This window comes from Crassostrea angulata, chromosome 1 (genome assembly GCF_025612915.1).
Source record: "Crassostrea angulata isolate pt1a10 chromosome 1, ASM2561291v2, whole genome shotgun sequence".
Classification (NCBI taxonomy): Eukaryota; Metazoa; Mollusca; class Bivalvia; order Ostreida; family Ostreidae; genus Magallana; species Magallana angulata.
Window position 1 is genome coordinate 35,422,143 of NC_069111.1, and position 13,732 is coordinate 35,435,874.

Below are 13,732 nucleotides of genomic sequence, written 5' to 3' on the forward strand. Positions count from 1 at the left end.
GTAATGTGTGGTTTTCATCATATCACATCAATGCTCAAGTATTTACAATTGCGCGATTGATCAACTTCCTTGGAAGTTTACGATAAATAAATAAAAGTTATAAGAGATAAAATATGCACAGGTCCTCATGTACCTATAATTTATAGATACAAGCCCTCAAGTTTAGGGACGAACTGTCAAAGAACCGGTCATGTGACAAACACGTGGTTGAATGTTTATAGGTTGGAAATGGGAACGCCAAAATTGCCGTTCATTCCAAATATTGAAAAACTTTCAGACAGAGTAATTAGAGTATTAGGATGCAATCCAAGTCCACTGACGCTTCAAGGAACAAATACTTATCTGGTGGGAACGGGAGAAAGGTAGGAATGTAACTATTTTAAACATTGCTTGATTATAAGTGATTATAAATGATTTACAAACTTTTATGTAGTTGTCAGGTCGTGACTAGTTACAGTGGGTACTTGTAAAATTGGTTACAAATATGGTTTGGCCATCTCTATGTGCAACAGCAGTGTACATTAATTGGTTTGGTCATCTCTATGTGCAACAGCAGTGGACATTAATTGTTTGTGAATAAATATTACATGTCAGCTCAGCTATTATATCTGATAATTAAAAAAAATTGACTCTCATGACAGAGTGTTGTACCAGTGAAAAATGCAATCATGTCAAAAGCAAAGCTTTTATATTAAGTGTCCTATTTTAATAGATTTTGACCTATACTCTTTTCCCTATAAACTAGAAAAAATAATCTTACTATGACCAGGCCACAAACCAGGTCCGTAAGAGTGCATCTGTCATTTTATCCATAGATCATTTTATCTACCTATAAATTATAGCTGAGTTGATATTAATTCCTGAAAAACCAGTCAAAACCTAAAAAAGTCAATGATAAAAAAAATTAGGGTTTAAATTAGATTACAAAATGCTGAGATAAGATTGTTGGGATATGAAATTTATTCTAATAATGATTCATTTTGGTATATGTATTTCAGGAGAATTTTAATTGATACTGGTGAATCAGGAATACCAAATTACATTCAGAATTTGCAGAAGACCTTGCAAGACTTCAAGATTAGCATTCAGGAGATAATTCTGACCCACTGGCACCATGATCATTGTGGAGGAACTATTGAAGTCTGTCGGAATGTGATCAAGGGTCAGTATACCTTATTGTGCAAGACTGATGAAGTGTTCATCATTTTCTTCAACAACAGGTAATAATTTAAAAGATTATTAAACTTAAATGTATATGGAACATTCATGAGAGAATTAAGTTAATTCTTTCTCTTAATTCTTTACTATCCAATGTTTTTGGTCCTTGATCTCCAATTCCAGTGTATGGGAAGCAGAGGGGGACAAAAAAAACATTGGCAACTTAGGGGTAAACAAGACAATCTTGATCACAATGATTATCATGATCTTTTTGTTAAATGAGAAATGAATTAACACAATCACTATTTCCACAGATGAAAAATCCAGAGTTTCCAAATTTAGAAGACCACCTGAAAAGCCAGAAGTAGATCTTGGTCCTATTAAATGCAATTTTGTGGAAGATGGTCATCTGTACAAAACAGAGGGAGCAACCCTAAGGTTAAGGATATATTCAAGCACTTATGCCCCGATCCTACCATTTTTAGATTTCTCTTTTCATCCGATTGTGATTTTCATATTATTTCCATTAAAAACTTGTTTTTAGATATATCACAAACAATCATTCTAAGGATTTTATATTTCTTTTTGTGCCTTCATGCAACAAAAATATGATAAAATAAAAAAAATCCCAACTTACCTAATTTTTTCATCAGTGTTACCTTAAACACACATTTTTTTCTTCTTAGGCATTAGCATGTCTTTATTCCTGTCTCTATGTTTACTTTCGTTTTAATTTCAGGACTATTTTCACTCCAGGCCACACAGATGATCACATCTGTTTGTTCTTAGATGAAGAAAAAGCCTTATTTTCCGGGGACAATATATATGCGGAATCTACATCGGTATAATATGCATGCACACACATATAGAATCATTAATTTTACATTACCGGTATTTAAGATCACCTTAAATTACATGTATTAGATTTTCTTAAATAAATATAGAGGCAGATCGAGACATATATTGCCCCTTCTAGGGGTATGAACTGTGGTTTTCTGGCTTACAAACCAAGCAATTTTCAGTTGTCAACTAAAAGTTACCAAAAATATTAAATTCATGCTGCTTCAAATTTTATAGATTTTTGAAGATTTGCATACGTACATGATGTCTTTAGAAAAAATGAAAGATTTGAAACCAGCAGTGATATTTCCTGCCCATGGATCAGTTATCACAAATCCAGTGGAAAAATTACAGTTTTACATCAGTCATCGTCTAAAGCGGGAGAAGCAAATCATGGACTTGTTAAAACAGAATCCAGACAAGCTATTCACTCCACTGGAAATAGTGAAAAATGTTTATGACGTGAGTGCATTTGTCTTAGTGTTAGAGTATTACACAAAATGTGTGGACAAAGCATCATGTAGAATTGTGGTCATATCTTCATCAATGTACCAATATGAGTTGACCAAATCAATATGCCTCTGCCTAGGGCATACCCAGTAATTTGAAGGCTGTACTTTACTACAGGCACAACTTTACACTAGTCAATCCATGCGATAAGCTTTTTTACATTCTACTTTAATTTCAAAGATTATTAGTCATTATCCATTAAGATGTAATGATGTTATGAAACAAATGTAATATTATTCCCAAGATGCAACAGTTTATAATACATTAATACTAGTATATGATAGAATGGAGTAAATTTTTTCTCCACTTTTTGATAAAAATCTATTGAATATTTGTATCTGGGAATATAATATAGTGTTATAGCTGTCCTGATACACCAATTTTGAAAGTAGATAGGATGGGGAATGGTTACCACAAAAGCAAATACATTTTACAACATTGTAATCCATGTACATGTAACTAATGAATGCATACATGTACATAATTTATGCTTAAAGTGTATGGTGTAACATACTCAGTGTGGAAGTATGCATTTTTAGATAAAAATAAGCTTGTAAGTCTGATAATCAGATCTTTATGAAGCTTTTGATACAGGCAGCTGTGGATGTCTTTAATTTGAATTCCTTTCTATCTTTTTTGTCAAGGAATTGATCCCAGAGTTAGAGAGAGCAGCCACAGGAAATGTATATCACCATCTCACCAAGCTTCTCAAGGACAATAGAGTTGGCAAGTAAACACATGTCTGATAGAACAGGGGAACAAATATCATGTTAAAGTACAGATCTTGTGTAAATATTTTAACAAAATTGTAACTTTATGTCTTTTTCTTTCTTTCTTTCAAGAATCAGTAACAAGAGACAATGAAGAAGTGTGGAGGATAAACCAATCAAAGAGCAAATTTTAGATTTATCTTTCCATATGATGAAGAACAGCCAGTGGTTATTTAATTAAGACACCTGAGTGTCTGTGGGTGTGTTTCAACAAGAGAAACTCACTTGTACATAGGGGCATACTATTCTTGGACACCAATTTATGGGCAGACATATGTATCCACTTTATTTGATGATTAATAAGTAGAATTATTTCTGTTAATATTTGATATTATTTTGAACTTGATTAAAAGTTGAAAAAAAACCCACCAACACTTTTCATGTAATTTTCTTTGGATATTTCAAAACAAGCCTTTTTTCACTTAGAAACCAAGTCTTCAAGGTTGAAGTCACACCCTTTCTATAATAATCATCTCATAATACTCAAAGAATATTAAAACAGACAAGTAGTGTGACTGAAAGTGCAACATATTGTACTAACTCATCTGCAAAGCTGAAAAAACCCTCATTTTCGTGAAATATGATTGCATTATATATATAGCTGGTTAGAAAATATTGTTAATGCATGTTGGGCATGCAATTGGACACAAGCGTATGAATAGGATTTATAATTAAACAGGTATGGGACACCTCCATATGATGACCTACTTTCAATAAAATCAAATATTATTTGAATTTTTTTTAATCCAAATTTTTTGCCTGACAGCATGGCGCAAATCTTGATCGTTATCCATGTGCAGATCAAAATATTTTTTTTAATGTAATTTAAAGTAATTGGAATTTTGGAGGGGGGGGGGGGGGGGTGTCCGGACCCCCTGATCCCCTCTAGATCCGTGCATGTTACCTATGGATCTGTAAGTCCTGAGATCAAATCTAGATGGAGCTTTTGTATCTGTAGTTTTTACCTTTTCAAAAATTTTTAAAACATTTCTTGGTCAAATAGTGTAAATTTTGAAAATTATTATCCGGTGAAAGTATTTTGAATATAATGAACTTTTATCCGCATTAATACGATAGGTGCCACCTTAAAGTTGAATGATTATTGATGTGCTCAAAACTATAACCGGAAAAGTAGTACGCTGTGTAAAAAAAGAACCGGATACAAAGCCACTGGAGTCACCTTAATTATTTTATGTACAAGCATACAAGTGAACCAGGAAAACAAACAGTCCTTTAGATTGCTTTAGATTGTCATTCAGTGATTTATCATCTAGTACATACGTTGTTTGGTGTTCTCTATGCACGGAAATGGCTTTCATATGAACATAATTGCAGATACCCGTAATACTTAGTTTTGAAATTTAAACCTTCCTATAACACATAGATGTAATTTTTCCCTAAATGCGTTTTTCACCCATCGATTCGCAACGTTTGACTTATTGTAATATAGCACACGGTTGATGATTAACGTTTAAGTTTGTATAATAGGGATTTCAGACCCCCCCACCCCCCCCCCCCCCCCCCAAAAAAAAATAATTAAAAAATAACATAATACATGAAATATGCTAATTTTTCATTTAAGCCTCTTTATAATTGAAGATGCAAAAGCTACTTTAGGTGCCTGGATATCATAGTAAAAACGGTGCAAAAACAGTTCCACGTGGACGTTTCAAAAAGTTCAGAGATTTGTCATTTCCAAGTCCTTTAAAGGGACTTGGACACGATTTGACTTAACATTTTCAAATTTTATTTTTCCATTATCAATGTTTATTCTGATAAATATAGAAGTTAATAATGCTATGTCATAATTTGAAAGTCAAATATCAAGTTATAAGCAAGATACGAGTTCATAAAACTTTGTTTTGTAAACAAGGCTCGAATTTTGTCATTTTTACATATGTGTTGTATTGGTGCAAGTTTCAATCAAATGTATCTTTCTTTTGTTGGTAATATTATTTATGAAGATACTGGATTAGTTTAAATTGTTTTTACATGTCATTTTGTCTGAGAAATTGTAATCCTCTACATTACATTTTTTTTAAATTAAAGACTGAGCTTTGTTTACAAAACAACCAATTCTTACCTCTGTATCTCGCTTGTAACTTGACTTTAACATTCAATATGTGGTCAATCATTTAAAATGCACCAGTTAACCATTTTATACATAAAGAATAAAAATAAAATTTTTGATCTTAAATCGTGTCCAAGTCCCTTTAAGGAAATAAACTTTCAATAAATACGTAGAACTATTTAAAAATAAATGAATAAAAAATCTCTATATAGAATAATCGTTTTGTTCTCATAAGGAAAACATCAACAAGGTTATCTAATGAGTTATTCTATAGTATTTTTTATTTCAAAATCAGGATATACAATATATTTACCGTATAAATATATAACAACAAATATTTCATTAAGTAGCAGAATCATGCACAATATGTTTCGATATGCATATCATCAGACTGTGGGAGTGTTTTGTATTGGTCAACAAGAACATTTCTGGCACAATGAAAATAAATAATGGATCTCAAGAATCATCAAAACCATTAATTATATAAGTCACTGGTTACTACAGTCGTGAGATTAGCTCTTTGTTTGGCATTTGAGCTGGCTTGATATATTTGTAGTAGGAGTCAAGCACCTGGAAATAAAATGGACAATGCTATACGTGTATAATCATAGCAGTAGAATTGAGTCTAAAAAATGAAATATAAAACTATCAACCTCGAATTTAAAAGAACACCCAAAAGTAAAATGTAAAAGTTTAAAACGTTGAAACAAACTACATGCATATACATGTAGTTCAGAATATAACAAAACTGTCTTGAATGGGTCATTTTAAAGAATTCTAGATCCCTATATATTTTGATGTAGTACGTTGTATAGTTATGACACATGTGGTGTATATCACATAAAATGTTATTATATTATACATGTATATTAATATGTACTTAACATATTTAATATGAATTGCCAACACAGAAAATAAAACCTATATAATAACGAAATCACAAAATGTTAAAGTCCGTTGGAAGTAGTTTTTGCTATTTATTTCTGACGTTGGATAGGAACTCTCCAGTAAATGACTACTTTGGACATGAAAAGTAAACCTGACCTCTTTTTCGTTTAATGGCGAGCTTTTGGCGTAGTCATACAAAGCTTTGTAAACTTGACCATCAAAGCGCCCCAAACAGCTCTGTAACACTGTGTCAGGGAAATCGTAAGCATCCACCAAGGCCACAGCATTGGGCCTGATCTCCCTCAACAATACTGTTAGTGTGTGGCTCAAGATTTGAATTTGCTCGGAATTGAAAAAATCATCCTAAAAATTAATACAAAAAGGTTATACATTGTTTACCTAGTAAATTCAAGTATTTTTTTATGTCATTTAACAGTGCAGTGTTCAAATTACGTAGCTGCCAAATTTTGCTAAAATATGCTCGACATCTTTAGTTTTGCACGAATCCGGATCGAAAAGTTTCGAAATAAATTCTAAAACAATTTAAATATGCCAATAAATTCTAATGTTGTCGCTTGATTTGCCTTAGATATTTCATTATTTGCCCCTCACCAACTTCGGAAAATGAAGCTTACTTTTTTATGACTGTAAACATTTCGGAAGAAAGCCAAGTGACAACATAAAAGGTAAATTGTCAAAAGAATATGTTGGCCAGATTATGTCAATATTTTCCCGGGTTGTTGATTTTAACGGGAACGCCAATAATTTAACAAGGGGGTTCTAATATAGCTATAGTTATTCATCTTCTGATCTTGAACGAAGATAAAAGTATACAAACGCGCAAGACACTACCTGTATAAATTCCCCAAGGTTTGTGATGATGCCATGGACTCCATAGAGCCGACACAATGAAGTCAAAACCTCTCTAGTTTTCTCATCTAAATGTTTCTCAGAAACGGTGTTCACAAAGTTCTCAACAACAAATGCATGGCAAAAGGCCTTCAAAAAAAAATAAATGATGAAAATAAGTACAGTAAAGTATCTTTCCGTGTTAGTGTAAAAATAAGGAAAGATACAAAAGGATAAACATACTCTAGCAGCCCAAAATAGCCGAACAGTACAAGAATTCCAGGCCTCTTGTTGACTTTTGCCTTCACCTATTATGTCTTGAATGCAGTTTGCAGCATCTGCCACTAATCTATTGTATTGAATAAATGAAAGCATGTCGTAGAATTAACTTTTTTATCTAAAAAAAATGAATCTCAACGATTGAAGCGTTTAATAGTAAGAAAGAAAAAAAAATTACAACCTTGTAACCCTGTGTTGATACGCCAGAACAAGACATTTTAAAGCCACCTCTTCTGTCATGCAAGATTTCTTTGTTAAGTCGCACTTCAGAAACTGTACGACACTCGACAACGGTTGACCGTTCATCAGTTTGCTATACTCCTTCATAAGGAACCTACAGTCAACAATGGCCACTTTGTGACAACAGTAAAGAAAAGCAAAAATAAATCTCACAGGAAAACGTTCTGCTCAAACAGTGCCACTGTTTTAAGAATATCGAAAAATTCAGATATTAACTATAGGCATGGGCCAGAAATCGATGATTAACCTGGCTACTTGAAGCATGAGAACCATGTTTTCCCCCTCGTATGTACAGGCAGGGGTGCAGTCTACGTAGATTTTGGGTAGTCCACTAGCGTGGGAGTATCCGTGTCCCCCACAACACTGACGACAGGTCTCCACGCCGGCCGAACACGTCCAAGCACTAAACGCCTTCAGACCAGCGCTCATTGCGTGAAGCTGAGCATAGTTAATGTAGTATGTGTTACAATGGTTATAGCACGTGTCACAATGAGATGAGGCTAGGTTGTTAACTTATATTATGCGTATTAGCCTTCAAATTTACTTCAAACTTTTAAAAACGATTTTTTTAAAACTACAAAATATTATTTAGTATAAAGAAACATTCCACATCTTTATCTTTAAAATTTGATTATTTTCCTGTAACTTTCTACCGGGTTCTTTTCTGAAGGAGATACATAGAGTCTATGACAACAACAATCCAGCCCTTTGAATGAATGGTTTATTGTAACGCTTGCAAATGCTTAGGTTATCTCTTTCTATCATATTTAGAAATGATTTTGACATTTAGACGAGATTCATTCAAATTTAAAATTCGCCTTCAATGTTAAAAACAATGAATTTCTCGAGTTTTTAAAGAAAATGAAATGAATAGCATACTTTCTATTTCAATTGTAATAAATTATTCGATTATTTTAAAATCGACATTTCATACTTTTCAAAACTAAATTTATCAATGAATACAAGCCTACAAGCGTAAATCAAACCGAATCAAATTTTCTTGACACACACTATTTAAGATAAGCACTGTCACTATGCTCTCATTCATGACTCACTTGCGGCAAAAAATCAAATCGTCCCTTTGCAATGTCCGGATATTTCTCCCTGTAGAAGTCGTCTATGAAGTTGCCCGCAAATTGCATTGCAAAGGAGGTTGCCAGCAGGGGAAAGAGATGGTATTGTTGAGTTTGATAGTCAAGGATCTGGGCCTCTTCACCTCTGTTTGAAATAATTCAGGTCTATCAATCACTGTATACCCTAAATATGATTATTAATCACTATAGCTTATATATATGGGTTTGTAAAGCAATATCGCCCCGACATTGGTAAAGTACAACATAAATTTATGACCATGACCTTATACCAATACATGTAATGACCTCTGGCCTTTCATTCGATCATTTGGTAGTTTAACAAAAATGACCAATATGATAGACAGAAAAAACCCAACTGATTGACAGACCAAAACAACATTTTTCACATACAATATCCCATTGGAAATGCTTCTCGAGGAGCAGGAATATATAGAAAATGGATTTAAAAAAATCTTTGCTGTTCGTGTTTATTGGAAAATCCAATCATTATATTCATATAAGTAAGTTTCGATTTAGAGGATGTAAAATGTGTTTTTAAAAAAAATTTAAGCTATAATTATCTACCCTGGGCTAATCTCTGTTTGCCGCCGCACGGCGCTGTACCGGATGGATATCACACATGCCTCAGCAAGGCATTTGGCCACACTAGCAGTAATACTGCACCGCAAGAGCACCATTGAACCGTACGCTAGCTTATCACTGGGAGGTTGTTGGTAAGTTCCGTCTTTTAAGACCTGTATGTAACATTATATATAATACAATGTTTAATATCTGCATGCATACATGCGCGGGTGGTGGGAAGGGGGCACAGACCCCCCCCCCCCCACACACACACACACCGAAAAATTGAGAAATTCAAAAATATTAAACTAACACAATAAAGTTCAGTATGAAAATAGACTCTGGACCTCTGCCCATGAAAAAAAAATCGGGATATCCGCAAAAGTTTCCAATTTCTTTTCTATGGCAGGACAAATTAATACTGTGATAGAATCAAAGATCCGTTGGGTGTAATCAAATTAGTAAAAGGAAACTTTATTAAATTTCAGATATTACCTTTGAGTATTTCATGAGCATATTCTCTCTAGGAATGCGAACGTTGTCTATTTTTAAGTAGCCATTGTCCATTTCTTCAAATCCAAACTTGGGTCCTATATCTCCTATTTCTATACCTGTTGGTGAAATACTATCATAATTACACTTAAAATTGCGTCTTTATTAAATATACTAGTAGTTAAAAGATATTAAAGACTTTGTCATTCATTTTTGCATTAAATGACTGAAATTAGAACAAAAGCAAGCACTAAGGCAAACTGAAGATTCAAATTGTTTCTAATTGCTGATTGTTTAGGAAGGATTCAGATCTAGTTTTCAAACAAAAAGAACTTTCGATGCTGTTAGAAAAAGGCCCTCTGACCTGGTAAAGGTAGGTGGGAATCCAAGTCTCTGACTTGAACCATGAACATATGGATTCCACGACTGACCCCCTCAGTAAACAGCTGGGCCATTAGCACACAATGGTTAACGGTTTTACCCACTATTGATTGAAAGAATGAAGATGCAGAATGCACAGTAAGTAATTAAAGTACCTCATTCGTATATATATTTCGTATAATATAATAATTCTTTTAAAATTGGCAGAAACTCAAGGTTAGGTTCAATAGCCTTACATCCACCAGGCCAGTACTTAATGGCTGACAATGTTGGGGTATTCAAGATGAATTCTTCCGTTTTCGGGTCATAAGTAGCGGTGGTCTCCAAACCTCGTATAAACGTTCCTGAAAGTACATTCGTTAATATACATTTTCATATTTATCCTTTCTTCAGAACGCTAAAAAATTATGAACACCAACCATGTCCCAACTCTGTTTGAGCATACGTGGCAATCATGCGCATGCTCTCTGCCATCGGTAACCATTTCTTCTGCTGTTCTTCGGAGGCTTGGTTTTTGATTGTTGGAATGATCATACCGAAGTGGAGACCCAGTACATATCCTTCGTGTGCAGCTGCCGCACTAAGTGAACAAAAGTGATATAATATCGATACAATTTTTTAAAAGATTGGATGAAGCGTGTGGTAGTAGTTTCTCTATTTGCGCTTTAGTTTTATACTAGATATCCAAGTGTTCTAAAACAAATGAAGTCGTTAAATTCTGCATTTCACTTCAACCTATATGTAAATGTCTTGCAATACAATATTTATGCATGTACTTTTTTGGATTTAGAGACTTGCCAACATGCATGTGCAACGTTTTATATATTGATAAACTGTTAAATATGATAAATAGATAAGCAGTTATTGCATTTTTTGGCTTTAATCAATATCAATTTTAACGTAGCGTAACGCATGTTATTAGTCTTTGAAAAATACTCAGATTCATAATGTTCCCTACAGTTGAAATTACTCACTGGTTAAGGTTTATTGCAGTGGGTTTGTTCATATGAGTGATCTGAACATTTTGAACGGTTTGATGTATATAATTAAAAAATAAGTATGAATTGAAAGTCTGATATATCATAAAAGTCTTTCACAGTCATCACAATAGTATAGTCTGTATGAGGCGTGGCACATGTACAAATAAGTAACGATAGCATTTCCTGTAGTTTGATTTTGATTTTACACTTTGATTTTACTGTCTTACTCTCGGAGGTACGCCCGCTCCTTGACATCAGTCACTCCTAGATCCGCCTGTAGTTTGTCCACATACAGGTGTTTCCACACACCTGTGTCGGCGCGTTCCTCTCGGGACTGGAATGCCCATCGTCGCCCTCTCTGTAGAACTGGGTCTTGTTTGATGATGTTTTCTAAAGATTTTTGCTCATCTTTATTTCAAATCCTTACTAGATCGTATTATGGATTAAAACAGTACTTTTTTCAAGTGTGTAAGTACATTGTACTTGTAGAAATGATAACCTGTGATTAAAACAATAAGCTCCTTTTGGCAGAGAAAGGCTTTTATTAATTTTCAATCTGATGTTAAAAATAATCATCATTATTCTTGTAATAATTTTTAACTTTAGGAAAACACACGCTTAAACAATTAAATAAAAAAAAAATCAACATAAAAGCTTGATTTCATATAAGTTTTCATTAACTAAAGCCTCTGTTTTCATTGTTTCTTTTCTATATATATATTCCCTGAATCTCTCTCTCTCTCTCTCTCTCTCTCTCTCTCTCTCTCTCTCTCTCTCTCTCTCTCTCTCTCTGCCTGCCTCTTTTTGACCAACATAGATGAAAAATGACTAACCCAAAAGTTCTGTATACTATCTTTCATTGTCACATATTTCAAAAGCCAATTAACTTCTTGAGAAGTACGTATAATGTCGTGCTTTTTTTCTTTTATACGACAACAACGCCAACAACTCTACAGCGGCTCAGGTGAGCTAAAAAGTGTTTAAACTAAAACCTTTGTGTTTGATATAAATAAACAAAATTAAACAAAATTATAATGACTATGTTATAAATTTAGTTTATATATTAACTTTGAAAATATGTTTAGAGCTCATCACATCGCTGTTCACCCAAATATAAGAAGACGATCGCAACGCTTTATTAAAGTCTTGAAGAGTTGTCGTTCCTTTCTGTTTTCATAACAAATCAAATACACGTGCAGAACTTTGTTTTCTTTAAACGCGACAATTTAAAAGATGTCTAATCGCGTATAACATGGGATTTGCTAATATTATTAACAGTGGACATCGTTCTGTTTTCTGACCCCGATTCATTAACCCATTAACTATCTTACCAAGATACCGTTTCTTCCGAACAGCCGCGGGTCCTCCATAAAGAAAGTTGGTCAGGTTTTCCTTGTCAAAAGTGGCCCTGCTTCTCTCTCTGGCCAAGTCAGAGTTTACTTCAGAGGACGCCTCCATACGTGCATGCACCGTAATGATATCATATACTTATCGTATGACAGTTGTTTACATACAGGTCTAATCTATGAACATTAAAATCCTATATTTAGATATCCCTCAATGCCTGTGGCCTGAATGACAAATACGAAATCGTAAACGTAATCTAAAGCTCACCAGGATTTAAACAATATTAGCATTGGTTAAATCGGCATTAATTTACAGTTAAAATGATATTTAGCGTTTTAACAGTTAGAAGATGGCGTTTGAATTGCATGCAGTTAATTGTTTTGTATGTGTATTTATTTGTTTTATATCCTGACTATGATGTAAATGTAATATACGCAACCAGTTTTTGATGTGAATACGTAACCGGGTTATCCACAACGGTTACGCATTGATTTTTCCGTAAATGGTCGATATCTTTATAGCTCATTTGACCCTCAATGACAGCTTTTGTTGTTTATATTTAAATTCATATTCAGTTATACTAGTATGGGCGGCGGAAAGGGGAACAAAGACGTTAATGCAAAACGAAAAACTAATTTTTTAATACATGGTAAAATTCGTAACAGTACTAGTCTCACCAACTTAAAACAAAACCAACAGCCTTTTTTGAAAAATCAACAGGCTTCGATGCAAAACAAACGATCACCGATGCTAAACCAACAGTCATGCACTGGATTAACGCTAGATGGCGTGCAAAGAGGTACATGTACATGTACCCTGGAGAAAACGTAACCTGGAGAAAACGTACCCTGAGATATAGGGAACGTATTCATGCGCGGATCCAGACTTTTTCTCAAGATGGGAGGGGGGGGGGGGGTGGGGGAGTGGGGGAGGTCCTTAGGGGATGGGAGTGGTGGTCAGGATTCACGTACCGACAAATTAGGGTGCGTTTTCCGTAAGAAAAAACGTACCTTGAAATCGTAACAAGAATTGAAGTACATGTTGTTGTAAAAACTGTTCTAATGTAATAAAATAACTTACATTTGTATCGTTTTATCTAATTGATATAAAATTGTTTACATAATCACATACATTAAATCAATAAATAATCACAAGACACAGACACGAGGCATCGTTTTTTAAATAAAAGAAAACAAATTAATTCGCAAACACGAAAATCCTAATCCTTTGTGGGAAAGGGGGGGGGGGGTAGGAGTATGCGTTTATCTATAA

General features: G+C 33.9%; 2 protein-coding genes across 2 annotated transcripts; one reads left to right on the forward strand and one right to left on the reverse strand.

Annotated features, from left to right (window-relative positions):
- Nucleotides 1-195: 195 nt before the first annotated feature.
- LOC128186367 (endoribonuclease LACTB2-like) lies at nucleotides 196-3,645 on the forward strand. The gene is made up of 7 exons (XM_052856173.1): nucleotides 196-362; nucleotides 999-1,162; nucleotides 1,473-1,596; nucleotides 1,898-2,000; nucleotides 2,236-2,460; nucleotides 3,153-3,234; nucleotides 3,351-3,645. Exons 1-7 carry the CDS (start codon nucleotides 229-231, stop codon nucleotides 3,410-3,412), a joined length of 894 nt encoding a protein of 297 aa, XP_052712133.1. The 5' UTR covers nucleotides 196-228; the 3' UTR covers nucleotides 3,413-3,645.
- Nucleotides 3,646-5,600: 1,955 nt separating this feature from the next.
- LOC128161258 (peroxisomal acyl-coenzyme A oxidase 1-like) lies at nucleotides 5,601-12,686 on the reverse strand. The gene is made up of 14 exons (XM_052824511.1): nucleotides 12,445-12,686; nucleotides 11,341-11,503; nucleotides 10,553-10,713; nucleotides 10,370-10,477; nucleotides 10,117-10,236; nucleotides 9,756-9,871; nucleotides 9,264-9,433; nucleotides 8,661-8,823; nucleotides 7,853-8,043; nucleotides 7,547-7,699; nucleotides 7,330-7,435; nucleotides 7,090-7,236; nucleotides 6,394-6,600; nucleotides 5,601-5,919 (listed from the first exon to the last, which is right to left on the reverse strand). The coding sequence occupies exons 1-14, from the start codon at nucleotides 12,569-12,571 to the stop codon at nucleotides 5,848-5,850; spliced, it is 2,004 nt and encodes a 667-aa protein (XP_052680471.1). The 5' UTR covers nucleotides 12,572-12,686; the 3' UTR covers nucleotides 5,601-5,847.
- Nucleotides 12,687-13,732: the final 1,046 nt, after the last annotated feature.